Genomic DNA, 15,425 nt, shown 5'->3' on the forward strand with positions numbered 1-15,425 from the left:
AGCTTTCGGGGTTTAAAACCCTAAAAAAACGGGGGCAAGGGTCAGCCTTTCACCTTTCAGAGGGCCCCTTATACCTTAGGAAGTGGACAAAATAAAGGAATGAGGAAGAAAAGGAAAAGGAGGGGGGGAGAAGAAAAGACCATGCAAAATTAGTTGAGGTGAGGGCAGAGGTCCAAGGTAGAGGTGATCCCCTACATTGGGCCTCAGTATGTCTCCTATACCTCCCATGACAGCAACGAGCAAGGGATTGAGGGAGCAAATGGAGTAAGGTGGGGATTAATAAAAGAGGGAAGGGGGGGTAAGGGGGGGGAAGGGGAACACCCCCCCAAAAAGAATTTATGAAAAAATCAGGGTAAAGGGTACAAATGGGTGTTGGAGGAAAATGAACTGAATATATAAACATTTTAACAAAAGTTCCAATATAATCATCACAAGAGAAATGCACCTTTCAGTTTTCGGTATAATATACAAATAAAAATGTAAATAAAACAATTCCCACACATTAATAATCATTTAAACGTAACTAATAATGCCTCATTCTCACCCAAATTATCTCAAGTAAACAAATACATTAAAAACGCTTCAAGGTACAAACCACAGATCAGTACAAACACCACTTACTGAAGATATAGTAAAAGAAAAGAAAAGGTTTAATGGTTAATGGAAAAAACAAAAAAAAGTGCTAGACATCAAGGTCATGTAGCCCTATATTTAATGTTGGGAAAAGAGGGGTTTTGGTAGTGATTTTTGTCTAAGTGGGAAAAGGAATGGTGAGTGAAAAGGGTTTAGGGTGGGGGATGGAAGGAGTTGTTAGAGAAAATTGTATGCTTTTGAGGAAAGAGAATAGGTTGTTGAAGCAAAAAGTGTGGATTTGAAGGATGTCTAAAGGTTGGGGGGTCGGGGGGGGGGGGATAGGTGGGGGAAAGCAGAGGTACGAGTTTTTTAAAAACGTGGGCAGGGCAGTGGGAGTGTGGGATTGGAGTTCTGGTGGGTGTATTGACTTTTGAGAGTTAAAGAGTACAAAAGGGTTTTAGTGCGAAAAGGAGGGGTGGAAGGGATAGGGGGGATGGGTGGGAGGGTTAATGGGGGCGGGTTTGGGGCGGGGGGGATGGGCTGTGTTGGGGGGGGTAGGAGGATAGGGTGTGGGGGATATTTTTAGGAGGAGGATGGATATCAGCAGTTACTTGGAGTGTGGAAGGAGCAGGAGTTGTAAGATTTGGAGGTTGGGGTGTCAGTTTTTTGGGTAATTTGAAATTTCAAGGGTTTTCTTTTTTCTGAGTTGGTTGGGGATTTTTGGGGGGAATAAAGGATTTTTTTGGGAGGGGGGAAGAGAGGACTGGGTCTCAAGCATAGGAGAAAAGGGAAGGGAGAGGTGATTTTTTGGGTGGGGGAAGAGGGGGTGGAACGTTTTCTGTCTGTAGGGGTAGGCGGGGGGAGAAAGGTGTTGGGATTTTTTAGGGTGATTAAAAGTATCTGTAGTAGAGATTGGAGTGTCTGAATTTAGGATGGCAAAAAATTTGACTGGGAGAGGTAGGAGGTAGAAGGGGGGGGTTAGATGTGGGGGGGGGTGGGTTAGGAGAATTGGTAAAATGAGCAGTATTAGGAGAAAAGGGTAAGGGAAAAAAACCACTCGACGTGCTTCTTGTTGGTTCAGTAGGTGAGCCCAATTTTTAAAATTGAGAGTTGCTACCTCAGACTAATTTTAAGGTGGGAAACCCCCTATAAAAACATTATGGGGGCCCCCACAGTTGGACATGGCAGATTGTGCGGGCAGTTAGATGGGGATGGCCAGGTTGGCACAAAGTGGGCTTTCGGTGGGGGAAGGCAATGTTTGGTGGGGGTGTCCTAGACGCCAACAATTTGGCATGAGTGGGGGGGGTTGGTTGGACGAAAGGGGGGGATTCTCCCCCTATGTAGACGTTAAAGGGAAGGTCATGCTAGGAAGGTAATTTTGGCTATGTTAGTGGGTTTTTTTTAATGCCCTCGGGGGGGAATGGAGTAGCATTGTATGATTTTCCCTCTAGTCTGTGAGCAGGCAAGTAGATTTTCCCAAAATCTGCCCAATCTTTGTCATAGATTGGCAATTGCTGGGGAGATTGAAACTGTTCGGTGCAAGTATTGAGGGGGATGGGGTTCTGCAAGGATGGGGTTACCATATAGGTCTTTTAGTTTTGTTAATGCTAAGTTTGGTTTTCGGATGTTACTGTGACAAGAGGGGAAGCGGTGGGCGGTCGGAAAAAGGAATTTCCCTATTTGTTTTTGGGACATTTTTGGAAGAAAAGGGTGTTGTCAGAGTAGGGGCTGTGGAGGATCCGAAAAATCGGTTCCCCTTTGGTGCGCTGAAGAGGGTATTTAAATTTTTTGTAGAGATAGGGGGAGTCGAAGGGCGGGGGCGTGACGAAGAGGGGTAGTGTTAAGGGGGGTATGTTTGGGGGGGGTGGGCAATAAGGCTGTAAGGATTTTAAAAAGGGGGATGGGGTGGTTGAGTTTGGGGGTTGGGGGGTAGAGGGTTTAAGTTGAGATTGCGGGGGGAGTGGAAAGTTTTAAAGGGGTTTATTGTTTGGTACTGTACTAGTAGGTATTGAGGGGGGTAGTTATTTTTCGGTTCGGAGCCGTGGTCAAAAGGGGGGGAGCTGGGGTCGGAATCTGGTGGGGTTTACATCGTTGGGGGTATTTGAAAAGGGGCAACCTCATTTCCCCCAATAGTGGGGATAAAATTTTTCATTACTGGCCATGGTAAGCCTGGATTATGTTGGGGGTAAAAAAAAGCCCCCCCTCAGGGTCCCTTTGAGGGGGAAGGGCTAGTAACTAAATCAGGGAATACCGTGCCCATGGCTCCCCCAAGCCGTTTTAGACTGGCACAAAGTCGCCTTTTTCTTCGCAGGCTCTCACACCTTTGGAGGGGATAGCAGAAGGGGTTTGGGGAAGGGGGGCAGAAACGAAAAGTAGGAAGGGAAAAAAAAGACCAGCAAAATTATTTGAGGAGGGCTGAGTCCCCAAAGGTTTGGGGGTTCCCCATCATTGGGTCCCAGTCTCCGCCTCCTAAGCCCCCCCACGACAACAATGGGCAAGGGATTGGGGGGGAAAAGAAAAGAAAAGAAAAAATCACTTTTTCAGGGGGTTCCTTCCATGGGGGGGTTAGATATAGTTCTATGTAAGAGCTTACCTAAAATGCATTTAACTTAAGTAATACTAACAGATTCTCGCCCCCCCCCAAAAAAAAAAAAAAAAAAAAAAAAAAAAAAAAAAAGAAGAAGAAGAAGAAGAAGAAGAAGAAGAAGAAGCCTAGGCAGTCCCCTTAAGACAAGAATTGTGGGGATAGTAAGATATTTCTGGTAGCTACTGTCAACCTTAATGTATTAGACTTACAGCATCCTATCATCTTGCACTATGTAATTGAATATGAACTACAACAGGAATGCATTCTAATCAAAGACAGACATAGCAGAAAATTTTATTTTCATAAGTCTAAGTAAATCACACTACATATCACGATGAGTAAACAAACAGCAAAATTTTTTTATAGTAAAAATAAACATTTTTTCCGGGGCATTTCTTCTTTTTTGAATATTGGCGTTTCAGGCAAGCTTCCATATTAACAATCAATATAGAAACAAAAACTCTCCAGTCATCCTTTGGTTTAGTTGCACTGGGGAAGCTTTTCTTTGTATGAAGTTCCTTTGCTGATTTAACGATTTCCTTGGTTGGGAAAAAAGAGGATATCTTATTCTGAACTAGTTTCTTTGGTCTGCTTTCCCCAGTGCGAAACTCACACTTGGAAAGACTGTTCTTTGGTTGGGATTTATGCATGGAAGAAATTTTGAGGGGATTTACACTTTGACAGAAAATTTTTTTTTCAGCTGTAGGCTCAGATTAAGCTTTGGGGAACATTCATGCATCAAGTAACTATGCATTTTATGCATGGAGACACTATATTCTATGGGAGATTTCTGGAGAGGGTGACTATCTTCTTTGGAAGAGTCATGCACAGAGATACTATATTTTTTAGCAGAGTCAAGCATATAATTGCTCTTGTTTCTGAAAGATTCCTGTACTTCCTGCCCAAAAGTAAAGAATTTTGCTGCCTCTTCACTCTGCTCAGGCTTGTAATATTTTCTTTTTGGTGCAGGACTGGCAAACTTTTCTTTACATTTTGAATTTCCTAAAGGAACCTTGGTGTGTAGCTCTGTATCTCTGTGAGTTTTTTCATGTCTTTCTAACTTCTGTTTTGCTATGAAACTTTTGCTACAGAGTTTACATTGAAAAGGTCTCTCATTTTTGTGAATTCTTTCATGCACTTTGCAATTTGAACTATCAGAAAATGTCTTGTCACAGTATGAACACTTGTATGGCTTTTCACCTGTGTGTATCCTTTCATGTATCCTGAGATTGGAAGGGGTGTTAAATGATTTGTTGCACTGGGAACATGAAACTTTATCTCCTGTGTGAATCCTGAAATGCCTTTTGAAATCAGACTTCGAAGTAAAGGATTTGTCACAAAGTGAACATTTGAAGGGCTTTTCCCCTGTATGAATCTTGATGTGGCGTGAAAGACTGGCCTTCGAATTGAACTTCATATCACAGTCTGCACAGCTAAATTTCTTTAAATCAGCATGACATTTTAAATGCTCCCTGAAAGCAGTCTCTAAATCAAACTTTTTTTTGCACACTATACACTGATATGGTGTATCAGTTTTGTGTGTTTTCTCATGCCTCTTCAAAATTGAATTGTCACTGAATTTCTTATTGCAGAGTGAGCATTCAAAAGGTCTCTCACCTGTGTGAATCCTAAAGTGAATGATGAACTTCTCCTTGTTAAGGTAGGTCTTTCCACAGACAGAGCACTGGAATATCCCCTTTCCTATATGTAGACGTTCATGCAACTTCAGAGCCCGTTGAGAACTCACTGTCTTGTTACAATATGAACAATTCCTTTTGCCACTGATGATGTGTTCACTGTATCAAATAATAAATAGGTTAATTTTAGACTGCTGAATAATACTAATCCCAGCTTGTGGTAGAAAATTGTTCAATCTCAGGAAAAAGAGCAGTCTAAAATGTAAATTAATTTTCTAAGAATGAAAATGTAATCATAAGTTAATTTCCAACATTATTAACTTAGGAGGAGAACCTCAGTTCATCAGTGCCTATTTCTAAAATATTAAGGGGATTTACAATACAATAACAAAAAAACTTACCTCATTTTTATTCTTTTCCTAGCTTCCACTCCACTACAATTCTGTACATCTTCCTGAGAATCTTCTCTTACACTGTACTTGTGATAAAAGTCCATGATCTTAGCTTTAGCTTTATAAATGTCAAGAACTGTCTCTTTTGCGACTCCATACTCTTCAGACAAGCTGTCCACTGATATGTCAGACTCCAACTTCTTTATGACATCCAATTTCTGGGCAATATTTAAGTCCACACGCTTCTTTCTTGAGCTCATACTGTACAATGTTTCGCAAGAGTTGTCCAATCAGTGCGTGTATGTGGATCTATATGTATATGTATCAGTTTTATACGTGCAGTAAGTAGTATCTGAAATCTGCCATCTCAGATTCCGTTATGAGGAGGGCATTCTGTATAAAGGAGAGAATAATCCAATAAAATAATTATCTTTATAAAATTTAACAGAAGCAGATTTTAGAAAATGTAAATCTCTTCCCCTAATAAAGATGTGAGATTTAACTGATCACTATCCTGTTACAAATCATGTTAATCAGATATAAACCTCAATAATCAAAGATGCTGAAAAGCAGCTTGTGAGATACAATCCTTCAATCCTCATGGAAATCTACTCTTTGAATATTAAACATTTTAACTAGATACTTCAGCATGGCAAAATTCTTTTAAAAATGGGTTATGATTCTTAGGGAAGCGACTCATAGATCTACTACAGAACATTATAGAGAGATCCACTATTTTCTGTATACTATCAAATTTGGTAACATCATGAAGTCATGACAACTGCCTGCTTTACCCTGACAATAGGGGAAATGGTATAAGATGAGTATTAATTCCTCATAGTGACCTTATAATAAATAGAGGTTAAACAAATCAGTTTCACTTAACCCAGTGCCTCCAGGTTACATGCTATTTACAGTCATGAGTTGATTGCAGCTCCAGAAGACGGGTCATTATGTCATGTTACTACTATGCATGCAATACATTTCATGCAGTTCTTCATAAAGTACAAAGTAACTTCATGTCCAAACATCACATGCCATGGGACACTGCCTGAGGGGGAACAAGATGTATAATGTGCACAATGACTATTCTTTTGTATAAAAGGGGCAACATTTAGCTTGCTATCCATGAAAAATGCCACACACCAAAAAATTGTGACCTCTTACTGCTGCTGTGGTTAATGGTTAATGGTTAAAAGCAAAAAAATGTGCAAGACATCTAAGGTTATGTAACACTATAGGAAGGTACAATAAAGGAGTTGATGTGTGTTTGGGTTAAGGTAGAGTTAGGTAAGGGGATTAGATTAAGTGAAGGATATGTATGTGTCTGAGGAAGGAGAACAGGTTGTCAAAGCAGAGAGTGTAAGATTCTGTAAGGATGTCTGATAGGTTGGGAGGTCGGTGAAGGGAGGAGAGGTGGGGGAAAGCAGAGGTACGGGCTGCACCAATGCATGGACAGTACAACAGAATAAGTGGAACTGAAAGAGGGATATTACATAAAGAACATATTGGTGGATCAGAACATGACATCAGATATGAGTGTGTTAGACGGGTGTGGCAAATAAGTAAGCAAGCGAGAGCTGTCTCCCAATGTCTGTTCCAATGGAATGGAGCTGACCAGGAGGAGACTGATATTTTACAGTATGTGATTTATTAGTATAGGCCGCGGTGGCCGAGTGGTTAGATCATCGGACTCAAGACTGTCACGACGGCAATCTGAGTTCGAGTGTTTGAGTCACCGGCTGGCGCGTTGTTGCCTTGGGCAAGGAACTTCACCTCGATTGCCTACCTGGCCACTGGGTGGGTAAGCCAGCCCAAGTCAGTGCTGGTCCCAGAACCGGGTAAATGAAGATGGTGACTCAATAAAAACACCGGGCGGAAGGCAACGGCAAACCACCGGTCTAAACTGCCAAGAAAATCATGGAAATCCATGATCGCCAATGTCCTTGTAGGACAGGGCACTTAAAAAAAAAAAAAAAAAAAAAAAAAAAAAAAAAAAAAAAATTATTATTATTATTATCATCATTATTATTATTAGTGCAAAGATTTGACCAGAAAGACATACAGGATATACAGGAAGGTCTTAAAGTGAGGGTAATAATCTGTAGCTGGAATATGTGAGAAACATGGTTGGTGTGATGTGAACATTGCAGCCCAGCGTGCTAAAGTATCTGCCTGTTCACTGCCGGGGATTCTGACATGGTTGGGCACACCAGCAAAATCTGATAGATTTATGGTGTGTGGACAGGTAGAACAACTGGTTCTGGATCTTACAGACAAGGGGAGACTTTATGAGAGTTAATGAGTTACGGGAGTCAGTACAAATTGTGAAAAAGGAAGGAGTGAGTGAGTATATGTGTTTTAATGCAAAAAGGAGGTTTTACATTAAAGACATGGATTCAGGAGGGAGGGGTATTTGAAAGTGTGATTTGGAAAGGTTACTGCAAAACCAATGCTTTAAGATGGATTTGGAGCCATCAGTGTAAATATGAATATTGGAAGAATGAATGGAGACATAGTCAAAGAAATGGGTGAGAATGACAGACGTAGGGATATCTGATTTTGGTGGGTCAGGGAAAACAGAGGAGCAAATGCAGGGTAAGGTATAAGCCATGGAGGAACAGAATGGACAGAAAACGGAAGAGGTCGGAGATGGGGAAAGGGGAATGGGAAAGGAGGGTATCCATGCAAATGGAAAAAGGAGTAGGTAAATGTGGAGAAGAAGCAAAGGTAGGAAGCAGGGATCGTGGGATAGTTAGTTTGGTGAGGGAAAGTTGGTGGAATCGAGCATAGCATTAGAGAGAGAGAAGGGTACGATGTCGAGAGAGAGATGGCATGACTCAGTGTAGAGGCTCTCAACTTTACTAAGTGAAGACCATGATGGACTGTATCAAAATGAGTAAGGAGGGGTTGAGGCATAGAAGTAGATATGGCATCCATAATCGAGAGTGGAGAGGATCAAAGTAACATAAAAATGGAGGAGAGTTTTGCACTCTGAGCCTAGCTTTTCCTTTAAGTAAGAGATATGGTCTTGCCAGGACAATTTGGAGTCAAATATAACTCTTAGGAATTTTCCACAGGAATGGTATATATATAAGAAGAGTGGAGGTTGGGAACCTACATGTGCATGAGAGAAAAGGATGGAGAAAGATTGGAGGTAGAAAAGCGAAAAGCCATGGTTAGTGACCCAGGAAGGTAACTGATGATATTGCAGACTGAAGGAATTGGCAGAGAACTTGGTATGGATGTGCCAGAGGCGAAGATGGTTAAATCATCAACATATAGTGATGATCAGGCTCTTGGTGGTAAACCTGTGCCAGTGTCATTAATGGCAAGAAGGAATAAAGTGGTGATGAGCACACTGCCCTTGTGGGACACCTTCAAACTGAGGAAAGGATGATGATGTGGAAGAGGGAATTTTGACCTGGAAAGGAGAGGTAAGACTTTATAAAAACACCCATGTTTCCACATATGCCTAAGGAGGACAATTGTTGGAGAATATGGTACTGCTATGTGGTAACATACGCTTTTCTTCCAAGGCAAAAGAATATGGCTAATACAGATCTATGGCGTGCAAATGCAGATGTAATACATGTCTAGAAATGAGCAAGGGGGTCAGCAGTACTTCGGGCACATTGGAAATCAAACTGGAAAGGAGAGAGAAGATTGTGAGATTAGTTTGCAAAAGCAGCTAGTTAGAGCGTGGGGTGGTAATCTTGAGGGAGGGTTCCTGATTTATTGGGTTTTAAAAAGGGAAGGATAAGAGCTGCTTGCCAATGAGATAGAAAATTTCTGACATCCATATGTGGTTGAAAAAAGATTGATAGGAAGCATAGAGAGGAAGTGGAAGGTGTTGGAGAATACGGTAGTGAACACTGTCAGAGCCTTCATGAGTGTTGCAGCACAAATATAAGGTAGCTTTGAGTTCAGAGGAAGAAAAAGGAGCATTATATGGTCTTAATGGAAGAGATGTGTGGAGAAAGGTGAGAGTCACTACTGGCCTGGCTGAAATAGTCACCTAGTTCATTAGCAACTTGGAGAGGATCAGAGATGAGATTATCTTGAATATGGAGGACAGGGGCTGGATGGGGGGAATGTTTGCCTAATAATTTAGATGCTAAACAGCTGAAACTGATGTAGATGATGTAACTGAGGAAACATCTTCACCAGATATATGTTTTACTGTTCTGGATTGTATGACAATGACAGGTGGAGGCTCTTTCCAGACAGGTCATGTATACAAGCATCATAACATACCGCTTGGTCTGAAGGGTACAGCTGTATGCGTGAGATTTCCATTACCTGTTGGCATGGGGTTAAAGGAGATAAGGGCTGATAGTTGATTATGGGTGCCTCATTTGTAGCCATAACTGTTCCAGGCTGCATGTTTGAAGTGAAGCACTTTGGTGCAATCAGAATTCCACTATGGAACACATTTGGGGGTATAAGGTCTTGAGGTCTGAGGAATGGCCAGCATGGGGAGTTAAGAAGTGGTACATATGAAGTAGGAGAAAGGTGGACTGGAAAGTGGTCACTATTGGGAAATTGTTTAGAACTGACCAATGGAAATCTAAATGGAGTGAAGGGGAGCATAGAGAGATTAAGGAATGAAAAAGATTGTGTGCATATCTCCAAGTGTGTAGGACAATCTGAATTAAGGATGATAAAGTCAGTTGTGGAGAGGACGTATTCTAGGCAACAGGAATTGGTGATATAATCACCCCAAAGAGTGCAGTAGGTAGAATTGGGGAAGTAAGATGTAGGAGGGATAGTTATAGGGGGTGTAAAAACATCTAAGGAGGGAGGGGGAAGGGCAGAATGAGTGACATTACTGGAGTGGAGAGTAAGAGAAAAACCTTGTCGACGTGCTTCCTGTCTGGCTTCACATAGAGTGAGACCAAGTCTGAGTCTAATAGCTGCCACCTCAGACTCAAACTTGTAGGTGGGGCAGCCCTATAAAATACATTATGGGGGCTGCTACAGTTGGCTCATGTGAGTGACTGTGCAGAGCAGTTTGATTGAGTATGACCAGGTTGGACACATAGAGGAAATCAGGCTGTAGAATGGTAATGTTTGGCAGGATGTCCTAAACGCCAACAGTTTTGACACTGACGGGGAGGAGGTTGATATGGTCGGACAGGGAAGGATTCTCCACCAATGTAAACATTAAAGGGAAGGTCATGTCTACAAAAAGTAATTTTGGCAATGTTGGTGGGGTTCTTACAATGCCCTCTAGGCAGAATGGAGTAGCACTGTACTGATATAGCATTACAGTCAGGTGAGTAAGTCTTCTCCACAATCTGACCAGTTTTTGTTATAGATAGGGCAGTTTGCTGGGGAGAGAGGCAGTTCTGGTGTAAGTATTGAGGGTTGGATGAGGTTCTGCAGGAATGGAGTTACCAAAGAGATCAGTTAGAGTTGATAATGCTAAAGCTTGGTTTTTAAATGAACTGTGATGAGATGGGAACAATCAGTTTAGTGGAAGAGACTTTGCCCTACTTGTTTTGGAGACATTGTGGGGGAGAAGAATGTGTCAGAGTAAGGAGCTGTGAGGGGGATCCCAAAAAATTTGTCCCATTTGGCTGGCTAAACAGAGGGGAAGAGAGAGTTTTTAAGATGGAGGGACTTGGAGAAGGGGAAGGTATAAAAATAAGGGTAAAAAAGGTTATATGGAAGAAGGGTTTGGTAGGGGAGAAGAGAAAAAGTCCAACTCTGAGGGTTCTTGGGGGGATAAGGTAGGCACTAAAACGGGGTACCATCCCCGGGATTTTTTCATCTCAGAAGGGTCCAAAGGAAATGGGAAATTGAAGGGGGATTGGGGAAGAGGCAAAAAAAAAAAAAGAGGGAAAAGGACAAAAGCCAGTTAGTTTGGGGGGTCCCCCCAAAGGGGCCCCTGAGGGCCCCCCCAAGGTAAAAGGGGAAAATTCCCAGCATTGGGGTTTAGCCGTCCTCCTCGCCTCCCAAGCCCCCCCCCCACAACAATAAAGGCAAGGGTTGGTGGGGGGGGGGGGGTTACTGCTGCTGTGAACCTGAAAATAACCTTCAGTCATATGGTGCTCTGCCAGTGTGACTTTTTAGTCTCTTATCTGCAAAAAATAAAAAAATTTTTTCTCTTTACCCTTAATACCCCCCAGAGCAGAGGTCCAGCGGGACTCAGAATTCTTCTGGAGGCATTGGGTTAAGAAGCAGGGCTCAAATTTCTAGAAGGCACCTTGCAATCAATATTCTTTTATCACTGATAATATATATTAATATATAATATATAATATATATATATAAAATATATATATATAATATAAAATAATATATATAATATGAATAGTATATATATATATATGGCTAGCATTTCTAGTTGGGGAGGGTGGGGAAAAATCCTTTAAATAAAAAGATTTAACGTTTTTTCCTTTTGCTTTGTATTTGAATACCATACCCAATTGTTGGAGCAAAGCAGGCCTTTATATATGTAAAACATCTACAGCTATTTTCTTATGCATGAACATTATAAAATCACCTTTTTTAAAAAATAATTGGCATCCCTGATCAAAAATTTTTCCCTTAATCATAAAACAATTAAAATGCAAATTAAACTAGTTTCTTACTGATATTAATTATTAAAATATTTTTTACAAAACAAGAATAAGATGAAAGGAAAGAAGGAAAAAAAAAGAAAAAAAGAAGAAAGAAAAAAAGAAAGGGAAAAAAAAAGAAGAAGAAAGAAGGAAAAAAGAAAAGAAAGAAGAAAGAAAGAAAAAAAACAAAAAAAAAAAAAAAAAAAAAAAAAAAAAAGGGAAAAAAAAAAAAAAAGAAAAAAAAGCCAACTGTAGGTAACTCATTACAAAAAAAATAAAAATTTGATAATGAACACTCTAGCCACTGGCTTTCATGATTGTCATTAATGTGAATATATAATTAGTGGTATAGATGAAAGTTAATAACAAAATATTTAATAAACAAATATTTCATTTAAAACAATGCACAAAGATCCAGAGGCCTTTACACAGCATAACTATTAAATATTTTACAAAATATTTATTTCAATTTGCTCATATAATCCACAAGAACTTACAGAAGGCAAAAAAGATAAAAGTTGAAAGCAGAAAACAAGCCTTGATCCTTCTCATTACCTAGAGGGTTTTGAAATTTCTGAATGGTTTAAGCCCAAAACTAAAAAAAAAGAGGTCTAGGTAAGTCATTTTATATATTAATGGTATAAAAAAGTGAAAAATAATGAAAGAGGATATGAAAGTAAAAAGGGTATCTTCTAAAAGTATCTATCCTATTTAACTTCAACTAAAATATATTCTGATTATAAATGTGATTTTTTTCTCTCTGATTATAATTAACTTAAATAACTTGTTTCAAATAATTTAATTTTTTCATTATGCCCTCCTATTAGTCAGAGTGAACAGCTTTTAAAAAACTATAATAATAAATGAAGTAAGTTTTCTTTACAAAATACCATAAACAACAAACACATATTTATAAAAAACAATAATAATCAGTACATCTAAAACTATGATATGAAGCCTGTTTAAACAAAATAAAATAAAATATAATATCTTCCTAACCTTTTTGGGCCCGTTTCTTGTGAAGCCCTTACATTAGTCCCCAACTTCAGGAATAGCTTCTACTCTTGCACGTGAAGGGTGATGCACACCTAGAAACATAATGATAACATTAGCAAATTATATATATTAGTACTACTGACACCAATAGTAATAGTAAAAATAACAAAAAAAATAATTGTAATATCAACAGAAATTGTAATAGCAAAAAAAAATTTTTTCTTAATCACAATAACAATAACAACAATAAAAATGGAATATATATAACAAAAATAATAACATTTATAATGATGATGACAACAACAATTACAATAATTGCAATGAAAATAACCATTCGTTCCCTTTAAAAGATCACATCAACACTCACAGTCCAACCAATAGTCTGTTGAAATCTGTTTTTTTTGTTTCAGTAGGGATCGTACCTGGCCTAGAAATTACCAATTTTTATTTTGTTTTGGGGTACAACAGCCTCAATGGAAAACCATTATTTACTATAAAACATCAACAAATTATTTGTGCATTCATATTTTTCCTAATATCAAAAACTCAATATCAACTGCTCTTTGATAATGAATAATTTTACAAGAAAGAATTCTAATATTCTCATTGTACAACCTGTGTATGCTATGGGAAGTACAATTGATTAAAAGTTAACTGTTAAAACTCAATATGATTTTACTTTTTTATATTCGTTTTTTCATTAAAACAGTATCTTGTCTGAATATATCACTTATGGTTAATTATAAATCTGATATATAAAGAACATTTACCTTTTATTATTCCTATAAAAAGATAATACATGTAATGTATGCATCTTCTTTTTCTGTGTGCCATACATGCTTATAATGCAAACAATAGATGATCTGAACACCAATATAAGAATAAGAATATCTTCTATAGCATCAAATTGATTACAGAGCCATTTAAAGGTTTAAATGGCTCAAGACAATGGTAACAAGTGTTTGACTGATGGTGGTTTACACTGTTCAATTTCTTTTCATAAGAAAAAAATAATTTCAGTAAATGACTTTCAGGATATCACAGTAAAGAGTATATGGAATAGTTACCTTAATAAAATCCAAGACACTGTTCATCTATGGCACTGGTGTCCTTGGGCCAAACGTGGCTCTCAGAACGGCCGCAAGAGGCCCACACGGTGACAGGAAGAATTAATTGCCTGTGAAATTATGATGCCATATACATTTTGTTACCATTAGAACTACCATTCAAAATCTAATAAGCAATCTAAACTTCATTTATACATATACAACATAACTTGCACAAACTGAAAATAAAGAAGATATGATATAAGATACACAAGAGTATAAAAAAAAAAAAAAGTATTTTTTTACAAAGTGACAGGACCCCTCTGAGACTCAGTCCCCCAGACTAGAAACCTTATTTTCAAAAGTCATAACTTGCACAGCTAAATTTTGCAGTTTGTCCAAAAATGTGTTGTTCATTTCTGCATAACTATTAATGTCCATGTAATGTTAGTGATGGATGATACATTACTTATGCATCATTTCTACACTATTAAACTGGCTCTACACTATTACTGTCATTGATGGTACAACCCAGTATAGTTCAGTTTCATTGATAAACCTTTTAGATCTGCAGAAATAACTGCCTCGTAAATAGATCACTTCAACAATTTTGCGCAGCTACAAATACAATATAGAGAACTGCATGGTAAAAACAGAAAATCATACAGCAAGCTGCCTGTGTGCATGCCACAAAATTTCCAGTCCGGTCAGTCCCTATTATTCCAGCCAACAACCTCAGGGTACTCTTGGAAACCCCAAAAAAACTTCCAAAACCGGGGGCTTTGCAAAAACCACCCGATCTCCCCTTAAATTCCCCCCAGATAGCCATGGACTGTCCCAAATTACTTCTTATCTGTGTGAGTTTTTCCTCTTTCTGACAGTATTTAGATTTTCCCCACTCAGCGGTCATATGAAAAAGTAAACCAGAAAATTAATTTACTAATAGTATTTGCAGGGTTTAACCTTTCAGAGCAATATGGATTCAAACTATCTCAATTCATTTAATATCGCCCCGAAAAATAATGTCTACTCCAAAGAACTGATCTACGGTTAATAGCATTAAAATATGATAAATAATTGATAAAAAATTATGAACCCTACGCAACAGCTTTATTCGTCGTTTTCATTTCCAGATGTTTTTTTTTTGGTTTGTGGCATCATGAAATCCCAGATATTTTTTTTCCTGTTGTTTTCCCTTGGTTTTTATAGTTTGCCTTTACTACACACTTTCTACTTCCTTCCCTGAAAATATTTACGAACCAGCGCTAAAAAGAGAAAATTAGATATTTTTAAAATTCGAGAATGTTTCGCCTCGTAAACCCCGCCGTATTTCTATGGAATCATGATCAGTCGAGAATCAACAGGGAAAGTATTGTTTAATTTCTTTATAATCTTTTAGCTTTGGCCCGTTTTTAATTTTTATTATTTTTATTTTTATATATTATATTTTTTCTTTGGAGCAAATTTTTTTTTATTTTTTTAAAATCCTTTTCTTTTTTTTTTCAAATAAAAGCGTAATTTCAGCGTCGCGGGGGAAAAAAAAAAGTTTTCAAAAACTTGCTTATTTTAGATGTTTTTATAAATTTTTTTAAAAAATTTCCGTCCCTAGAAATTTAATAAAAAAA

The 15,425-nt window shown here is 38.5% G+C and overlaps 1 protein-coding gene across 3 annotated transcripts; it reads right to left on the reverse strand.

Annotated features, from left to right (window-relative positions):
• Nucleotides 1–3,887: 3,887 nt before the first annotated feature.
• Nucleotides 3,888–13,946, reverse strand: LOC119573088 (zinc finger protein 558-like; the record flags this gene model as incomplete). 3 transcript variants are annotated; one of them, XM_037920114.1, is given in 4 exon segments in its annotated part: nucleotides 3,888–4,956; nucleotides 5,199–5,582; nucleotides 6,076–6,240; nucleotides 13,822–13,945. In XM_037920114.1, coding segments are annotated over 2 exon segments (1,320 nt in total), but the record flags the coding sequence as incomplete, so codon positions are not given.
• Between the last annotated feature and the right edge of the window lie 1,479 nt (nucleotides 13,947–15,425).

The sequence above is a fragment of the Penaeus monodon genome, chromosome 5 (genome assembly GCF_015228065.2).
Source record: "Penaeus monodon isolate SGIC_2016 chromosome 5, NSTDA_Pmon_1, whole genome shotgun sequence".
Taxonomy (NCBI): Eukaryota; Metazoa; Arthropoda; class Malacostraca; order Decapoda; family Penaeidae; genus Penaeus; species Penaeus monodon.